The sequence below is a fragment of the Chelon labrosus genome, assembly GCF_963514085.1.
Source record: "Chelon labrosus genome assembly, chromosome: 2".
Classification (NCBI taxonomy): domain Eukaryota; kingdom Metazoa; phylum Chordata; class Actinopteri; order Mugiliformes; family Mugilidae; genus Chelon; species Chelon labrosus.
In genome coordinates, this window is record NC_140338.1 from 23,563,046 (window position 1) to 23,578,963 (window position 15,918).

General features: G+C 42.7%; 1 protein-coding gene across 1 annotated transcript; it reads left to right on the forward strand.

The window, feature by feature from the left end:
* Positions 1 to 284: 284 nt before the first annotated feature.
* Positions 285 to 2,600, forward strand: rtn4rl2a (reticulon 4 receptor-like 2 a; the record flags this gene model as incomplete). The annotated part of the gene is made up of 4 exons (XM_084554540.1): positions 285 to 357; positions 967 to 1,193; positions 1,324 to 1,557; positions 1,740 to 2,600. The coding sequence occupies exons 1-4, from the start codon at positions 300 to 302 to the stop codon at positions 2,598 to 2,600; spliced, it is 1,380 nt and encodes a 459-aa protein (XP_084410666.1). The 5' UTR covers positions 285 to 299.
* Positions 2,601 to 15,918: the final 13,318 nt, after the last annotated feature.

Genomic DNA, 15,918 nt, shown 5'->3' on the forward strand with positions numbered 1-15,918 from the left:
CGCACGTCTCCAACCAGCTTTTACGCGCGTACAAGCTATCAGAGAGAATCCCCTATGGTCGGGCCCTCCCCTTTCCGTTTCTTACCGCCCTCACTCATTCATGACCCTGATCGGTGACGTAGGAGAATCCACGGTGCCCACTGCCGTAGGCAATATCGAGATTCTGGAGTATAAATGGGACACTGAAGCCATCACCAGGCACACTCTCAGTCGCTCCGACTCGGGAACCAGGGCATCAGCGGAGATAGCAGGCTTTACTTCTACGTCTTAGGCTAACTCGCTTTGGGCTTTGGTTCAGGATGGAAACCTCTCCTATTTTTCGGAGCCGACGATGCTCCATCATGCGCAACTGCAAAAGTAAGTTTCCTCTGTCTTCTTTATGTCTTTGGTTTTGGATACTCAAATGGATAAAGACTGTTAATATTTCTTTTCATTAGAACTTGTGCAACATTTTATACCTACCTATTAATCTAAAATCATTGGCGGTACTTTGATTCACATTGAATGGATACTTGGATGGTTGATACGAGATAGAAAAGAAAGTTGGAAGTTTTGTCAGACGCCTATTTCATGATTTATTATCACGGAGATGCATGTGCAATATGTCAAGGAATATGTTAAAACTTTTTTATTCCATCTGAGAATTCATTGCTACGTTTTGATTGGACACGTTTGTGATATTGCTGTGCGTAATGGCCGGCGCAACTGCAGTGCTGAGATGGAAACTTAACATATTACGGATACAGGTGTCCTTACTGTTATCATAGATGTTAATACGGCTAAAATGCAAGAGCACTGATGCAACAATAGCAGAACGGATCAAACATTTGTAACATATTACACAGAACAAGCTCAATATTTACCCGTTTGGATGCTGCATGCTGTTGCACTGATTGGTACTGGATGATTTCAGAACCATGGCCAGCTCCAGCTCACTTCTGTCCCTTTCTCCCCACTCTCTTCCAGGCGGTCTCTCCCTCTGGCTGGTGGTGTGGCTGGTCCTAGGCAAGCCAAGTCCGGCGTCGGCATGCCCGCACTTGTGCGTGTGCTACCCGACGCCCATGACTGTGAGCTGTCAGGCGCAGAACTTCACCGCCGTCCCAGTCGGAGTGCCCTATGACTCGCAGCGCGTGTTCCTCCAGAACAACCGGATCACGGAGCTTAGAGTTGGCTCTTTTGGCTTCGGAACTCAGGTAAGAAGGAATATGCAGAAAAACAAGTGTTCTGTGTTTTCTCGTATCGAATATGTTAAAGTTAGATTATAGTAAAAACACGATTCACAATTTAATTGGCTCAATCTATTTTTCTTTTTACCTCTTTCAGGTTCTGTGGCTGTTCTCCAACAACATCACATGGATTGAGGCAGGGGCCTTCAGTGAGCTGAGGGACTTGGAGGAGTTGGACCTCGGGGACAACCCTAACCTTCACAGACTGGAAGGGGGAGCCTTCCGTGGGCTTGAGAAACTCCAGAGCCTCCACATGCACCGCTGCCGGCTCACTGCCCTGCCCCATGACATCTTTCACAAGCTGTACAGCCTGCAGTTTCTTTACCTGCAGGTAGGGGCGCTCGAAAGCCATACAAATGCATGCGGATAACTCTGACACACAGTTACACACATGCAGCCACCCACACATGTTCCTTCACTTACAGCACCACTAGTCCAGTTACAAAGATTACAGATCAAATATAGTTTTGTTTGATGCTCTCATGCTTAACGCTTATATTTTTTCTTTTTCAGGAGAATAATATCCACTTCTTGCAGGATGACATCTTTTCTGACCTCATTAACTTGAGCCAGCTGTTCCTGCATGGCAACCGTATCCGCACCCTTTCAGAGAACGTGTTCCGTGGCTTGGTCAACCTTGATCGCCTTCTCCTGCACGACAACCGCGTAAGGCAGGTGAACCGCCGCGCCTTTCGCGACCTCGGCCGCCTGACCATGCTCTTCCTGTTCAACAACTCCCTGGCTGAGCTGCCTAGCCAGACCCTGAGAGACACCCAGGGCATCGAGTTCCTCCGCCTCAACGCCAACCCTTGGTCCTGCGGCTGCGAGTCCCGTGGCCTGTGGGAGTGGTTCCGTGAGGCCCGCGTCTCTTCATCTGAGGTGATCTGTGCATCCCCTTCCACCCGCCGTGGTCAGGACCTCCGCTTCCTTCGTGAGATGGATTTCGCCCTCTGCCCCCTGCCCGACCCTGGCTCCATCGCTGGCTCCACCACGACCACCTTCAGCACCAAGACCCGCTGGTGGTTCCACAAGAACAAGCCCCAGTCATCCACAAAAGGCATCTTTGAAAAAGCCTCAGAGACTGTCAAAGCTGGTTTGTATGGGAAAGGCCCATCTACAACAACCTCAGTAGTCAAGTACGAGCTGGGAGAGGAAGAGCTGGCGTTGCCCAAGCTTGATCCAGAAGAGTACTGGGCAAACTACGGCAATGAGGACTCAGGTGTGACTCTGCGGTGCTTTGAACTCGAATGTCCACCTGAGTTCGACCTGCCTCCATCCTCCTCCTCTTCCAGATTCTCCTCTGCCTCTTTCCTTTCACTACTAGCCCTTTCAGTTTTCACCCTCTGCCTCAACCTCCACCTGCTATTTGGCTGAATTACGACTCTTAGTACCACACCCCTTTCCCTTCCAGCCTGTTTTAAAGGCTGCTGGGACCCTTGTTAGACTCTCTACACCCCCTTTGCCCACTCTGCTGTAAGCAAATCCTCAAGGCACAGCAAGGGAGATGGGGGGATGGTTAGATTCAAAATCTACCACACATAGGGCTTAACACTTTTCAGGGCTGCTAGGAATTCTTCAGCTAAGCTCATGTATATCTACAATGCTCTACAGGTGTGGCTGTCTATGTCTTACCTGTAGGATGTCATATTATTATTCCCTGCAATCAGGGTTACGAGGGCTGAGTCCATCTCTAATATGAACACAATTTGATAGCAGTTGTGAACAATGTTTGTCACCTCGACTTTGTGCTATTAGTGCATCCGATTAACTGGTTGCTACAACTACTACGATTACTGTTAAAATCCGTGCACAGTAATGACTATACTGTAATCACTTAAAGTGTCATGTAAATAGGTATGTATTTTGTGATATCTGTGGTCAGACACAATCACTTTCATCTTGATCCACAAAAACTGTGAAGGCTTGAGCTTCTACAAGACAGAGCACTATGCATAGCGAGGCCGAGGGTTTACCACGAGAGAGAGAAGAGAGGAAAGCATACTGTGAAGATGAGAAGGAGAGAAAGGAAAGGAATGCAGGGACTTCATGAAGAAGAAATAAAAGAAAGGGTGTCAAGGAAAATGACAGCGACAAGAGGGGCAGGGATTGAGAAGAAACAGAATTAGAACGGAGAAGGGAAAAAGAGAGAAAGGAGGAGACGAGTGTTCATGCAGCAATAAGAAGCAGAGAACAGCGAGACAAAGGAAAGACAGTGCTGGCAGTAGAAGCAACAATCTGCAGGAGATAAGTAATAAATCTACTCATCAGTAGTTGTTCGGATCCATCAAACTCACATCCATCCCCCATTATCTGTAAATACAGTGTTGTTTTGCGACAACCACAGAGAACGAATGCTTCTTGTTAGGAAGCCAGAGATTTTGCTTTTTGGATGTCTTTCTGTGACATATTGATATAATGTGTAATGATTGTTGACTTGGATGCAGATGAGACCTTGATAAAAAGATACACTGAATATTTCCTGAATTATGCTTTTCTTTGTGGCAGAGCTTGTTTTAAATGCAGGGGTTTTAAAGTGCTCCACAAATGTGGGACAAAATGTGTCAAGAACCCAAACAAGAATCCACCAAAAAGCAACAGATTGTGCCCGTGTGACTGAACTATGACTGAATAATGTGACTACAGTAGACCGACCACAAAGGACTGACCACATGGAAAGGCTCTGCCTCCGACGGGCATCTGTGTGTGTGGATGAATGGATTCACAAGTTGGCAACGCTGCAAAAGGCAAATACGTCAGTAGATTTATCACTTCTCTGACTCAACAATGGGCATTGCCAAATGGACAGACGACGCGCAAATTGGCTGCTTCGTAAATACACTAAGAGAGCAATGAGGGAGTCCGCAGCCAAACAGAGCAAGAGATAAATTAAGACTGACAGACTGACGTGCAGACAGACTCATGTCAAGTGGCAGAGGAGTGGCTTTATTAGTCAAACCTACTGTTAATGCTGAGGCGGCAAAAGTCAGGACAGAAAAAAAAGCAGCGGAAGGAGGAAGTTACCAAACATAGGCATGCACTCAGTATCCTTCAAAAGTGTTTATTAAGACAGATTTGTCTTAAAAGCAAATGTCCACATAATACTCTTCACCTAAACCTACTAGTTGTTTTCTCCTCGCAGTTGGCCTCTTAATTTCACAGTTTTCCTGAAGCTCTTTCTGACTCTCAGGGGCAGAGAAAGGACTGGAGAAGGAGGCCTCTAGCTCCAACAGAGGTGACTAGGGCAAGGCCAAGATGTAGGAGGGAAAGAGTGGGAGGTAATGCTGGTGACGTACGCACACATGGACACACACAGATACTATGAAAAAGACGGTTTGCCTTGCAACAGGCTTATCTCTTTTGGCTGAGAGTAGTTGCAGAAAATAACTACCCTTTGAGACTGTTTTGCCGGCAGATGTCTTTATTTAGAATGATGTGGGAAAGGTTCAGTGTCATCTTGTTGTTTGGTCTTATCGCATCTCATGGAGGAGGTCAGACTGAGCCAGGGTGCTCTTCAGTGGCCATGACAGTGAGGTCACTGTCAGACGACCAAAGTGCCAGTTATACCATTTTCCCCAGTTTCTCTGTTTAGTCTGTCAGACTGCATGTTCTCTGTTTTGTAACTCAGAAAGAAATACTAATTCTCTACGATGGATTGGCTTATTTGTTATTTATTTTTATTGTAATAGAAAAAAATATGTTGTTGAAAGGTGCAGCATAAAGAAAGAATAAATTCCTACTTGTTTTAACAAAGTGTTTCTCTGTGTGGGCCTTTCATTCTATGTTTTGGCAAATGTCCAGTCACTCACCCGAAGCAGTCAAAATGCACACACACGCACGTGGACGCACAGAAGTCTTCCAGGCAGTTGTCCAGCATTTTTTAACAGTGCAACTCTTCAAGTAGAAAAAGACAGAACAGGAAATGTGGAGGTGGGAAACTGCTATTAAAGGACAAGTTCCCATTGGGATGGGAGGCTTAAGAACGAGTTAGCTAATGCTGGAGGATTTTGAGGAGGATCAGATGTCTTATGCTAAACCCTTCATTAAACAGCTCAAGGAGAATTAAGATGACACACAAGCTGCACATGTCTATTCTGTAAGTTCATCAGAGTCCGTTTTTATCAGAATATGAGTCTGGTAACACATTGGGATTTCATTATTGGGCGTATTTCAATCGAAACAGAAAAAAACAAAAAAACACCTCAGCGCACAATGGCATAGCCCCACAGACAATAAGAACAAAGAAGTTTGAGACATCAAGTGATTAAAACATAACACGAAACTATTCGCCATATCAAGTTATTTCATTGTCAATATCTTTCACAACAGACGTGATAGTGGACTCTGAACAGCTCACCTCTCCGACGGAAGCCATGTTATTGTAAACAAATTCAACTCCATGGCGCTCAGATGACCTTCCACAAAAACTCTGGGAAATTCACCCGTCTTCCAGGCTTATACACGTGTTTGTAACCCTTCACAAAAAAGATTTTTTTTTTTTTTACAGAGAAAGAATTTATCTCTCAAATTGGTAATGCATTTCCTTGGGATCCAGACACAGAAACGTGGCCTCAGTGTAGTCTTTCTATCTTGGCACGGGCAGCGTCAGATGTTTGTTGATTTAATACACATTAAGTTCATTGTGAATTGACAACACCTTTATGGCGCTGACATTTGGATAAGATGGACACACATTTGTTTTTATATCTACAGTTCTCACATGACTATATGAACATGGAACAGGCTGTTGGTCTCTGTAAATTTTATGTTCTAGCTACACTGGCTGCAAAGAAGTTACAGTATAAGTGAATGGGGACAGAAGCCACAGTCATCCATTCATTCATTCATTCATTCATTCATCTTCTGTAACCGCTTAGTCCTGTGAAGGGTTGCGGGGTCTGCTGGAGCCTATCAAAGCTGTCATCGGGCGAGAGGCGGGGTACACCCTGGACAGGTCGCCAGTGTATTACAGGGCCAACACAGAGAGACAGACAACCATTCACACTCACATTCACACCTACGGCCAATTTAGAATCACCAATTAACCTAATGGGCATGTCTTCGGACAGTGGGAGGAAGCCAGAGTACCCGGAGAGAACCCACGCAGACAAAAGGAGAACATGCAAACTCCACACAGAAAGGCCCCGTCGAACCCAGGACCTTCTCGCTGTGAGGCATCAGTGCTAACCACCTCGCCACTGTGCCACCAGAAGCCACAGTCCCTCAGTGAAAAAAAAAATAATGTATTAACATGTTCAGCTGAAGTTTCTATGCAGTCTGACAAGTTTTTGTACAAAACGTTTGTGGATCTGTGAGGCCGTTCTTTGGCACAGTTGAGTTATATACTCACACGTTTAGTGTTTACCATTTTACAATGTTAGTTTCATTTCAGCATAAACTAAGTACACACCTGCCAAAACTCTGTGCCACTACCAACCAACTACCAGTTTTCCACACTCCCAGTCAACATACTACAATAGTTTCAACCCTTTCACTGCAACCAGGGAAACTCAAACACATCTGTAAATTTGAACCGGAAAATGTTCCTTCATATGTGCTGGTCACCAGAAGAATAGCCGACGAGAGCCAACATGTCGGACAGTCAGCTTTAATACTCCTCCAGTTCAAAGCCCAAATGCAGGCACGTGTCAAGACTCTGGATGTAAAAGTTAGGGCACCATCATGGTTATTACTGTTCGTCCTCTGGGTGACATGAAAATCCAATGCTTCCAATGGCTGATGATAAAATAACTGAGTAACTGACACTCGAAAGCTTTGACTGACTGTTGACACTACAGGAAAGGTCCAAGGATAAGAAAAGACAAAATAACTCGTCCGCTGAGCAATCCACAATTTTGTGGATTGACAAAACTCCAGGTTATTTTGGATAAAACACAGACACAAAGAATTTCTCAAAACATCTTTTGTCTTTCTTAAAGTCTTAATGCATTTATCAGCATAAACACTTCATAAATACGGGTTAAGTGTTATTTTGTCTAGTCTGCGTGTATCCTATGATTTACGTACGCAATCCAGATGAAGGCAACTGCATCCAAGAAACTTTAAGAGCTCTACCAGCTGCTCATCAGGTGACTGGTTTGTTTGCTTTGAATGAAATCACTGCTAGTTTCTGTATTTCTTCATTTGTAAAAATTAATGAGGAGCACTTGATTTTGTTGTCATGGCACCAGCAGGTAGACAAGTCATTTAGATGAAGGGAAGACACATGCTTTGCTCACAAATAATTTAATAATCGTCAATAAAAATAATGGCTTAAATTGTCCTGCAAGTATGGGACCAAATTATTTCTTAATTTTCACTTTGTCCAGCAGTATGTCTGTGCCAGACTTGATTTGGTTCAAGCACAAAGTCATTACATATAAAAGTCACAGACTCCCACTGCAAACACACACAGATTACACTCTATGGCACGGAGCTCCGATACTGGAGTCACAGCTTGTCATGTCTATATATGGATGAAACGAGCGCAGCTCATCCTCAACGTTCCCATTGGTCTCCAAGCTTTGTCGGGCAGAAAAATTCCATGACGCACCTTCTTCCTAGAGTACATATCAAGCGTGTGGGTTTGATTGGACGGTGTCCATGTCACTCAGCCATCAGATAGAACACAATGGAACACACTGTGAGCGAGGTGGGGAGGCGGGACACAAACGTGCACGCAGAAGCTGCAGCATGTTGAATGGATGAATATTAATGACTCCCATTTTATTTAGAAGACAGGGAGCAGCACAGAAATGGGGAGGGTGCTGGTTTCTCTGCACTAGCTCAAGTGCGTCACTACTTTGTCACTCTTATCTCCACCTGCTGGGCCCCCTTCCCTCTTTTCTTCTTTCTGTCTTCCACGCATTCACATTCACCAACGCGCACCTTCTCACTTTCTCACGTGCATACGCAGTTTGCATGTCCCTCTTATTCTGGGACTGTGTTGAAGAGTTGAATTCACGCCACCTCTCACATTACCACATAAAATAAATCTAACGTCTCTTTCACTTTCTTTCACAAGGTCTTTGCGTCCTTGTATTCACACGTTCCCTGTTTTTCTAAGGCTGACGTCATGCCCTCAGCTCTTCTCCTCTCACTTCCACACTTATGTTTCCTCTTCTTAGTAACTCCCAACATGAGCTGACAAGCTGCTCTGCTTCGTGGATTTTCTCTCACTCGAGTTAACTACAAATGTGTCACATTCCTGTGCACGTCTGTTTGCTCAGAAGCTGTGACTTAATTCTGTCTGTGGGCATTTTGTAATATTTGAATTTTCCTTTTTTCCCATTTTTTTTATTATATATATATATATATACATTTTATTATATTATATGTTATTATTAATGTCTCTTTTGCAGTTTCTTCAAAAAACAAAACAAAAACTCAATCCCTTTGTGCACTTATTTTTTTAATTTTCTCTTTTGTCCCTCTTCACAGCTGGTTGGAATCGAAATAGCTTCCTATCATTGAGATCAGAACAAAAGCTGGCTGCTGTGTCGAGCTGAAGAAAAAAACCTTTTGATATGATTTGCAACCACAAAGCCCAACTGTTGTTGTTTGTCTGCTGTAAATATAATATATGCAGCGGCGCAATGTATGCATGGAAATATGCAAATATACAGGTAAAGCAGCACCACTATAGAGCACAACAAACAGAGCCCCAATTATGCTTTTTCTTCACCTCATAGTAACAATCTGACAAAGGATGTTATTAAAGGCGGACATGTGTGATCATGTCAGACAATATAGTAGAAACCTTCTGACCAAATAGAAAATGAGCACAGACTATTGCTCAGTATGTGTGTGCGCGACAGAACGACTGAAAAAGGTGAAAAGTCACTGACGCCAATGTGAGCTGGAAAACAGGGCTCTGTTGACAGAATGAGATGAAAATGAGAATTTGTGTGAAAGAGAGGGAGACAGAAAGATAGCAACAGAAGAGGTGTGACGTTTGAGTCATGTTCTTGGATCCCTTTTCAGCTGAGAACATTTGGAAGGCTTAAGTGTGCACGCACACACGTGCGAATGCACCCTCGTTGGCAGCATTTGGCGTCGCTGGTAGGCCTAAAGACAGGCCCACTGGGAGACAGACGTTTCTCATCACATCACACGAGCGGGATCCACGCACATACATGCCCACACACACACACGCACACAAACGCACACACCCTTCAGGCAGACTCACAATGTTTTCTCAGACAGGTGGCCCCAAAATATCTGCATGTTTTCAAAGCGATGAGAATATGTGTATGTTAGTGCTTCTGGGGAGACGAGTACGTCACGGACTCTGCTGTGATCCAATTCCCCCTACAAATACACTTTTTATTTTTACAATATTCTGCCCTTTTACAAAAAATATTGATGTGCGCAAGTGAAACGGTCCACACAGGGGGCTGAGTGGACTGCAAATAAGCTCAACCACACAGAAAACAGATGGATGCACTCGCATGCAGATGTCTCAGATGGATTGTGACATCATGTGTCAGGTTGTCATTTAAAGTGAGTCTGTCAGGAGGAGGGAGAGAGAAAACAATAGAGTAAAGAGAATGCAAGCTGACAGGGGGAACAAATGAGACGCAGAGAAGAGAGGAATAATGACAAGTGAAAGGTGGATAGACTGAGCTCGGCATGTGAACCATTTACACTATGTACATGGTAAGTCTGAAAATATGTGGGACTGAAGTACTGGCTGCCAGAAAAGAAAAAAGGGAGAACAAGGAGAGAAACCCCCCTGTTCCATGTGTCAAAACATAGCAGTGGTCATATAACAGCTTGCTCTACCACAGGAGCGGTAGTTACCACCTGCCTGAGTCTGATGTATCTTTGCCTTTCTATTTCTCACCTCATACCTCACTGAATTCTTTCACCGGATGCTGAGTGCCGCGAACTGACGAACTCGTGGAACAACCGCGATACGGTTAGCGCCTGTAAATCTGATGCTGTCTTTAACCTCCAAAGCTCCACATCTTTCATGTTTGACACAAGCTTAGTGGTCAGGTGAGGAAGAGGTTTGTATGAGCATCTTGGCTGCTCTCGAGCTGAGAGGATGTGTGTTTCCTCGTCTTTCTTTTTTGTTTTGCTTTCTTTCCTTTTGATTCTACGTGTATATTGTGAAGCTTGTTAACAATATGTATCTGAATTCGAGTGACGTATTTCAAAAACACATTAATAGTCTTGAGGAACGTCGCCTGAATGAGGAATGTAAAGTCTTTGACAGTTAAACAAAGCAGAACTGACATGGTAGATTGGAAAAAATATTAACCTTTTTTTATGCTAAAGGTAGAATGTGAACAGACTCTCATCAAAGCTTCATTTAATCCCTGAACATTCCTCCTTTGATTTACCCAAAAATACTAAGAGCGTCAAAACATTTTGTGTGTTTAAATCTGATTGAAATCATTCAGACTTTGTGTTTACATGCCCCAAAACATCAGTACCAATTTTAATGTACTGACGAAGTAGTTCTGCTGGTGAGGAGCACTGAATCTGCTGGAAACTAAATGGAAGGAGATTTCTTTCCCAACATAATTTCCAACACTGAATTCATTCAGCAGAAGAAGATAAGCAGGATGTTTTCACGTTTTTAAGTTTGCTGTCCACATGGATTGCGGCTTCGTTTTACTACCACCATGAGTTGATTTATTACAACCAGAGAGAAACTCATCAGATCAAGTGTTATAATAAGGAGTTATTATTTTTCTATTGAACAGATGATCAAAGATTTACACCAGCCCTCTCTAACTGATTGAAATCTCCTTCTGATCAGGTCAGTCTGTTCTGATTGAATTTGGTCACATGAGGCAGTTTTATTCTGATTGGAAGATTTTTCTGATTAGTAGTTTAACTACTGTCCGTGCAAATGCATCTTTTAGCTGTGCCAGGAGAGTAACAGGAGGGGGAGCCACATTTCATTTTAAAGTAAGAAAACGAGTAAGTGGCAGCAAGAAATACTAAAACTTCTTCCAATCACCAGTCAGTCTGTTGTGATTACATGAGGCATTTTTGTTCTGATTATTAGTGGAGCACCAGTGTTTGTTTAAAAGTAGCCACTGAGATGACAGTATGTGTCATTTTCATGAAAGTATTTTAGAAAAAAAAAACCTCACACTCGCGCTGTGTGCAAATGTGAACTTTTACGCACAGCAGGAAGTTAAACTGAGTGACACTGTGGCCTGCAACACGTAGCATAACTCAACATTTTGGAAAATGACCTATGCTGAATGTTCTTTTTGCTACGTGCTACTGGGTGAACTTAGAACTATCACTGTATTACTTTGATACTGAAGAAATCCTAGAAATGTGAGGTTTCCAGTTCCTGCCCAGTCAGTCTATTTTACATTATCTCGTGTAAAAATGTAAAAAGTAATACAACATATGTCATTTTCAAACAAATGACAAGAGCAAAGGAAAAACTAATAAAGAAATCTCAAATGTGATTTATTTTGTTTTTCTTTCACAAAACGTTCCTTTTAAAACGTCCTCATGTTTGCTTGTGGTATGAGGGGTGACACAGAGAGACAGCTTGATTTTAAATCATTCACACATTTCCTCTCCAAGTGAGTTTACAGAGGTGTTCAGCTGAACTCTTCCTGTGTGGATATATTTCATGCTGGAGAGGAAGCAGTGGTTTGTCGCACAGAAAATTGTCTTGGCTACTGTTAATAACTGCCAGAGGCTGAAAAAGCTGAAAAGCTCAGCGAATATTTCCGGAAACTTGGGGGTGGGCATGTCTGATCTCTATATCTCATGCAATCATGATACAGCACCAATAAATGTGTCCTCCTACCCGCGGTTCCCACTATGCTGTGTCCTAATGTGCCTCTGTGCTTGGCTGATTCAAACTGTCACACGCTAACTACATCACAAGCATTAACAAACCCTCCTTCTGTTTTGTGTAATGTTCCACGTTTTCTGGGCTCACGCGGAGCCGCTCTGCTTGTGTCCTGTAGCGCAGAATGAAACTTCATCTCGCGACCTTCCCACCTCTTTCTGCTCCTTTGTCATCGTCCAGGACGTTCAGTTCTGTCCTGCCGGTGATGATTGGCCAAGTCGCTGAGGTGTTGCCTCAGTGACATGGCCAACAGTCATTTAATCATCTGTGTTACTCTGTGGTTTCTTCATTTCATTTCTCTCCTTAGGAAACCTTCTCTAGTCAGTCATCTGAAATACATTTAGGTTAGTTGTTGCTAAAGGTTTTTCCTCTTTTGTAAGATTGTGCATAGAGACATATCTGATAAATAATTTAGTAGTTTTGTTCAGGGATCTGGGTCTGAGAATGTAAGCCAAGCCATAGTACAGTAGTAGGACGGCACATTTACTGTGCATTTGCAGTCGGCCAAAACATGCGAAGTGTGTACAGACAACGTTGTTCAGGTGATTTAATGAAAAAGGAAGCAATGAATTCAAAGGGCAAAAACAGGAAGTTGAATCTGTTGTAGTAAAAGAAATTGCATGCTTTCTCTCCACCACTAATTAGTGTCTATTTATAAGACTGATGTCTTGTTTCATATTAATATAGATTTATATGAACTGCAATGCTGAGCTGAGCTGTCAGACCCTCAGTTCAGCACTTTGGTTACAATAAAACAACATCAGTGTTCTTGTAAGACGACTTGCTACAGTTATGTATTGCATTCTGGTTGCACTCTAGACAATCTGCAGGTGACTAATGCTCACCAGGAAGCAGCAGCGAACATAACTTGACCGGAGGCATGGCGGGGGAACCGGACCAGAAGAGAGGCCTCCACATTGAAGCCCACTCAGCACAAACTGATCAGCCTGCCCTGGGATTTGACTCAGGGCAGCGCTCGCTGACAAACAGAACAAGGACAGTTGTTTTCCTGTAGTGTGAGCGAGAAATCTGCTGCTGCTCTAAAGATGCTGGCTATTCCTGGCTTTGATCCAGTCCTCGCTTCTCCTTTCCTGTCAGAGCAGAGAAATTATAAATCTTAAGTGAAATCTTAAATAGCTCTAGATTTCGGTACAATCACAGAGGGACATAGCTTTGTTTAGATTTTTGTTTAGGAGCTGATCAAAAAGACTTTTGAAAAGTAGTTTTTTTCTTCATTTCTCTTTTCAGATAAACATGTTAAAACATCAGGAAGCTGTTTCTGAGTTTTGACAAACCAATGTTCTGTTCCTCAGGTGTGGGCTGCTCGAGCAGATTTTGTACGTGTAAATGATGGAGTACTTACATCCTCTGTGGGAAGGTTTTATGGCAGCACACAGTTTGCATGGTTCACATTTTACTGCATAAAGAAAACGCGCCTCCTATATTGGCTTTAGCTGTGGGTGCCTTTTGAGTTAACTGAGTCATCAGCTAAATTAGGTCAGAAACTCATGCCACCGCAACAGCAGAATAAACAAATAAGAGAAAATATCCAAATGTGTCTCAGGGATCAATAGTTATGGATGAAAGTGTGGAAATTCAGTCGGCAGCTCATATGACTTCACAGACTGACAGGAAACTCTTCCAGCCCTGAGAATTCTTCAGTCGGTCTGACCTTGAAATCAATAGGCACAGAAGATGAAAAGCAGCAAATATTTTTCTGTCAAGTACCACGGGATGAAGAAACGACTAACTGACAGCAAACCCTCTGTGAATCCGAGATGCTGTTGCACTTAAGTCAGTTATAGTCTAGACTGAGATGTTGGACCTGCATCGTGAAACAGCCAATCAGGAGAGGGGCTGGAATGAGGTCACCCATCAATAGGGCATTCTGATATATTCCTGGCCTGAATACTTTATGCTGTGAATGAAGCTTTGCATAAACACTGGAAGTGGGGCAGCCAAGTCAATAATTAAATCTTGCGTGTATGTCTTGTATTAAATGAGAACTCTGCTGAGGACTTCTAGCTCCAATACTACACAACTGACTGTATATAAAGATGAATAAAACCTCTCACCCATAGGTTTCCATAAGAGTTTTACTAATGCAAACCAAAAAAAACCAGTGTGTTTTATCAAAATTCTCCCCCAAAACCTTCAATTCCACGATAAGGCATAACATTATTCCTAATATTGTGTAGGTCTCCCTTGTGCCTCCAAAACAGTTGTGACTCATCAGAGAATGGACATGGGTCTTCTGAGGGTGTCCTGTGGTGTCTGGCAACACAAAGTTGTTAGTGGGGGCCTTTGGGTCCTATGGGTTGAGGGGAGGGGCCTCTGTGAATCATCCCACAGATACTTGATCAGTTTGGGATCTAGTGAATTTGGAGGTCAGGTCAACACCTTGTGCTGTTTTTCATGTTTTTTGAGTTGTTCCGAAACCATTTTTGCGTGTGTGCCTGGAACTCTATGGAGCAAACCTCAAGTGACCATTTGAAAAACTGCAGTTTTAGTGATCCCTCTTGGCTTGATTAAAAATTAAAAAAATAAAAGTCTTACTTTGTAACCTACTTATAGTGGCAATCTTGAAGATTTCACAGTTGTTACAGCAGTTACTGGTGATAACAACAAATTCTTTTATATTTCAGGACATATCATTCTGCAAACTCGTGCCATTTTAATAAAGAACTCAGATAATAGTTCATCTTTTTCATCATTCTGTAAGCTGGGATTGGATTTTACACAGCATGAGTCTGTCAACAGCAGACTGATCCTTCTTGTGCTATTCCCTCCCGCAATATTTCAAACTGACCCAGTCAAAAACTTATCATACTTTATTATAAAAGTCAGCCCTTGCTTTGCCAGTAAATATTTTATTTTATTTTATTTTTTTAAGATGAAGCTGCAGCAGTAGGAAATACCTGTTTGCTTGCTGCAGATTGAACCTGTTCTGTAGAAATAACATTAGCAGAAGCATCACACACCTCTGTTTCCGGGAATAAATACAAATCTTCGAGGAAAAAAAGGAAAAGAAAGCTAATCCGCACGATCGCAAAGGAAGAAAAAAATTCTGTTAACTATTGTCAGATGCTGTGTCCATGGACTATTAAATGGATTATTTTAATTAAGCATTTTGCACGAATGCTAGAGAAGAAAGAGAACACCGTAGAACAATAGGATTCAATAATAAGAATAAATTGGAGAAGATACTAATCATATCATGGGGAAAGCAAGTGTTTGTGAGTGGGAGGCAGCATGTGTTCATTGTATGTACAGTTTATTGAAGAAATGGAACGAGAGATGAAGATAGAGGGTGAGTGGGTGTGTTTGTGATTCTGTACTATTCAGCAAGGTTTTTTCCTCATTACTGTGATCCTGTCTGACCGTCCTGAGAAATGTTGCTTTGTTTGAATTCATTGTCATTGTATCATTATTAGAAATGTACATTTCTGCTTTCGCTGTTAAAGGGGAACTACTGTTTTTTACAACCTGGACCTTATTTCTGGCATAAAATACGATCGTTTACTCACCCATATAATTTTCGTGTAATTTGTAGTCGTTCGGGAGATATTTATATCTGCGTATATCCAGATAGTGGGAGTGACTGGGGCACCGAAACGCAGCCTCTAAATAACGCATTATCTGCCGCGAAACTCGTTCATTTCACCAATATTTTGTTATGATACGCTAGTGCTATTCCCCGTTGAGTCCGGTGTTACCTGTTATCATCATGATGATGTCCTCTCTGAGCGCCGCACGCACCCGTGACGGTCGGCTTCTTTACCTGTAATTTGCTACTGCTATGGTTCGTCCACAACTTCAGAATCTGAAAAATATTGATGAAATGAACGAGATTCGCGGCAG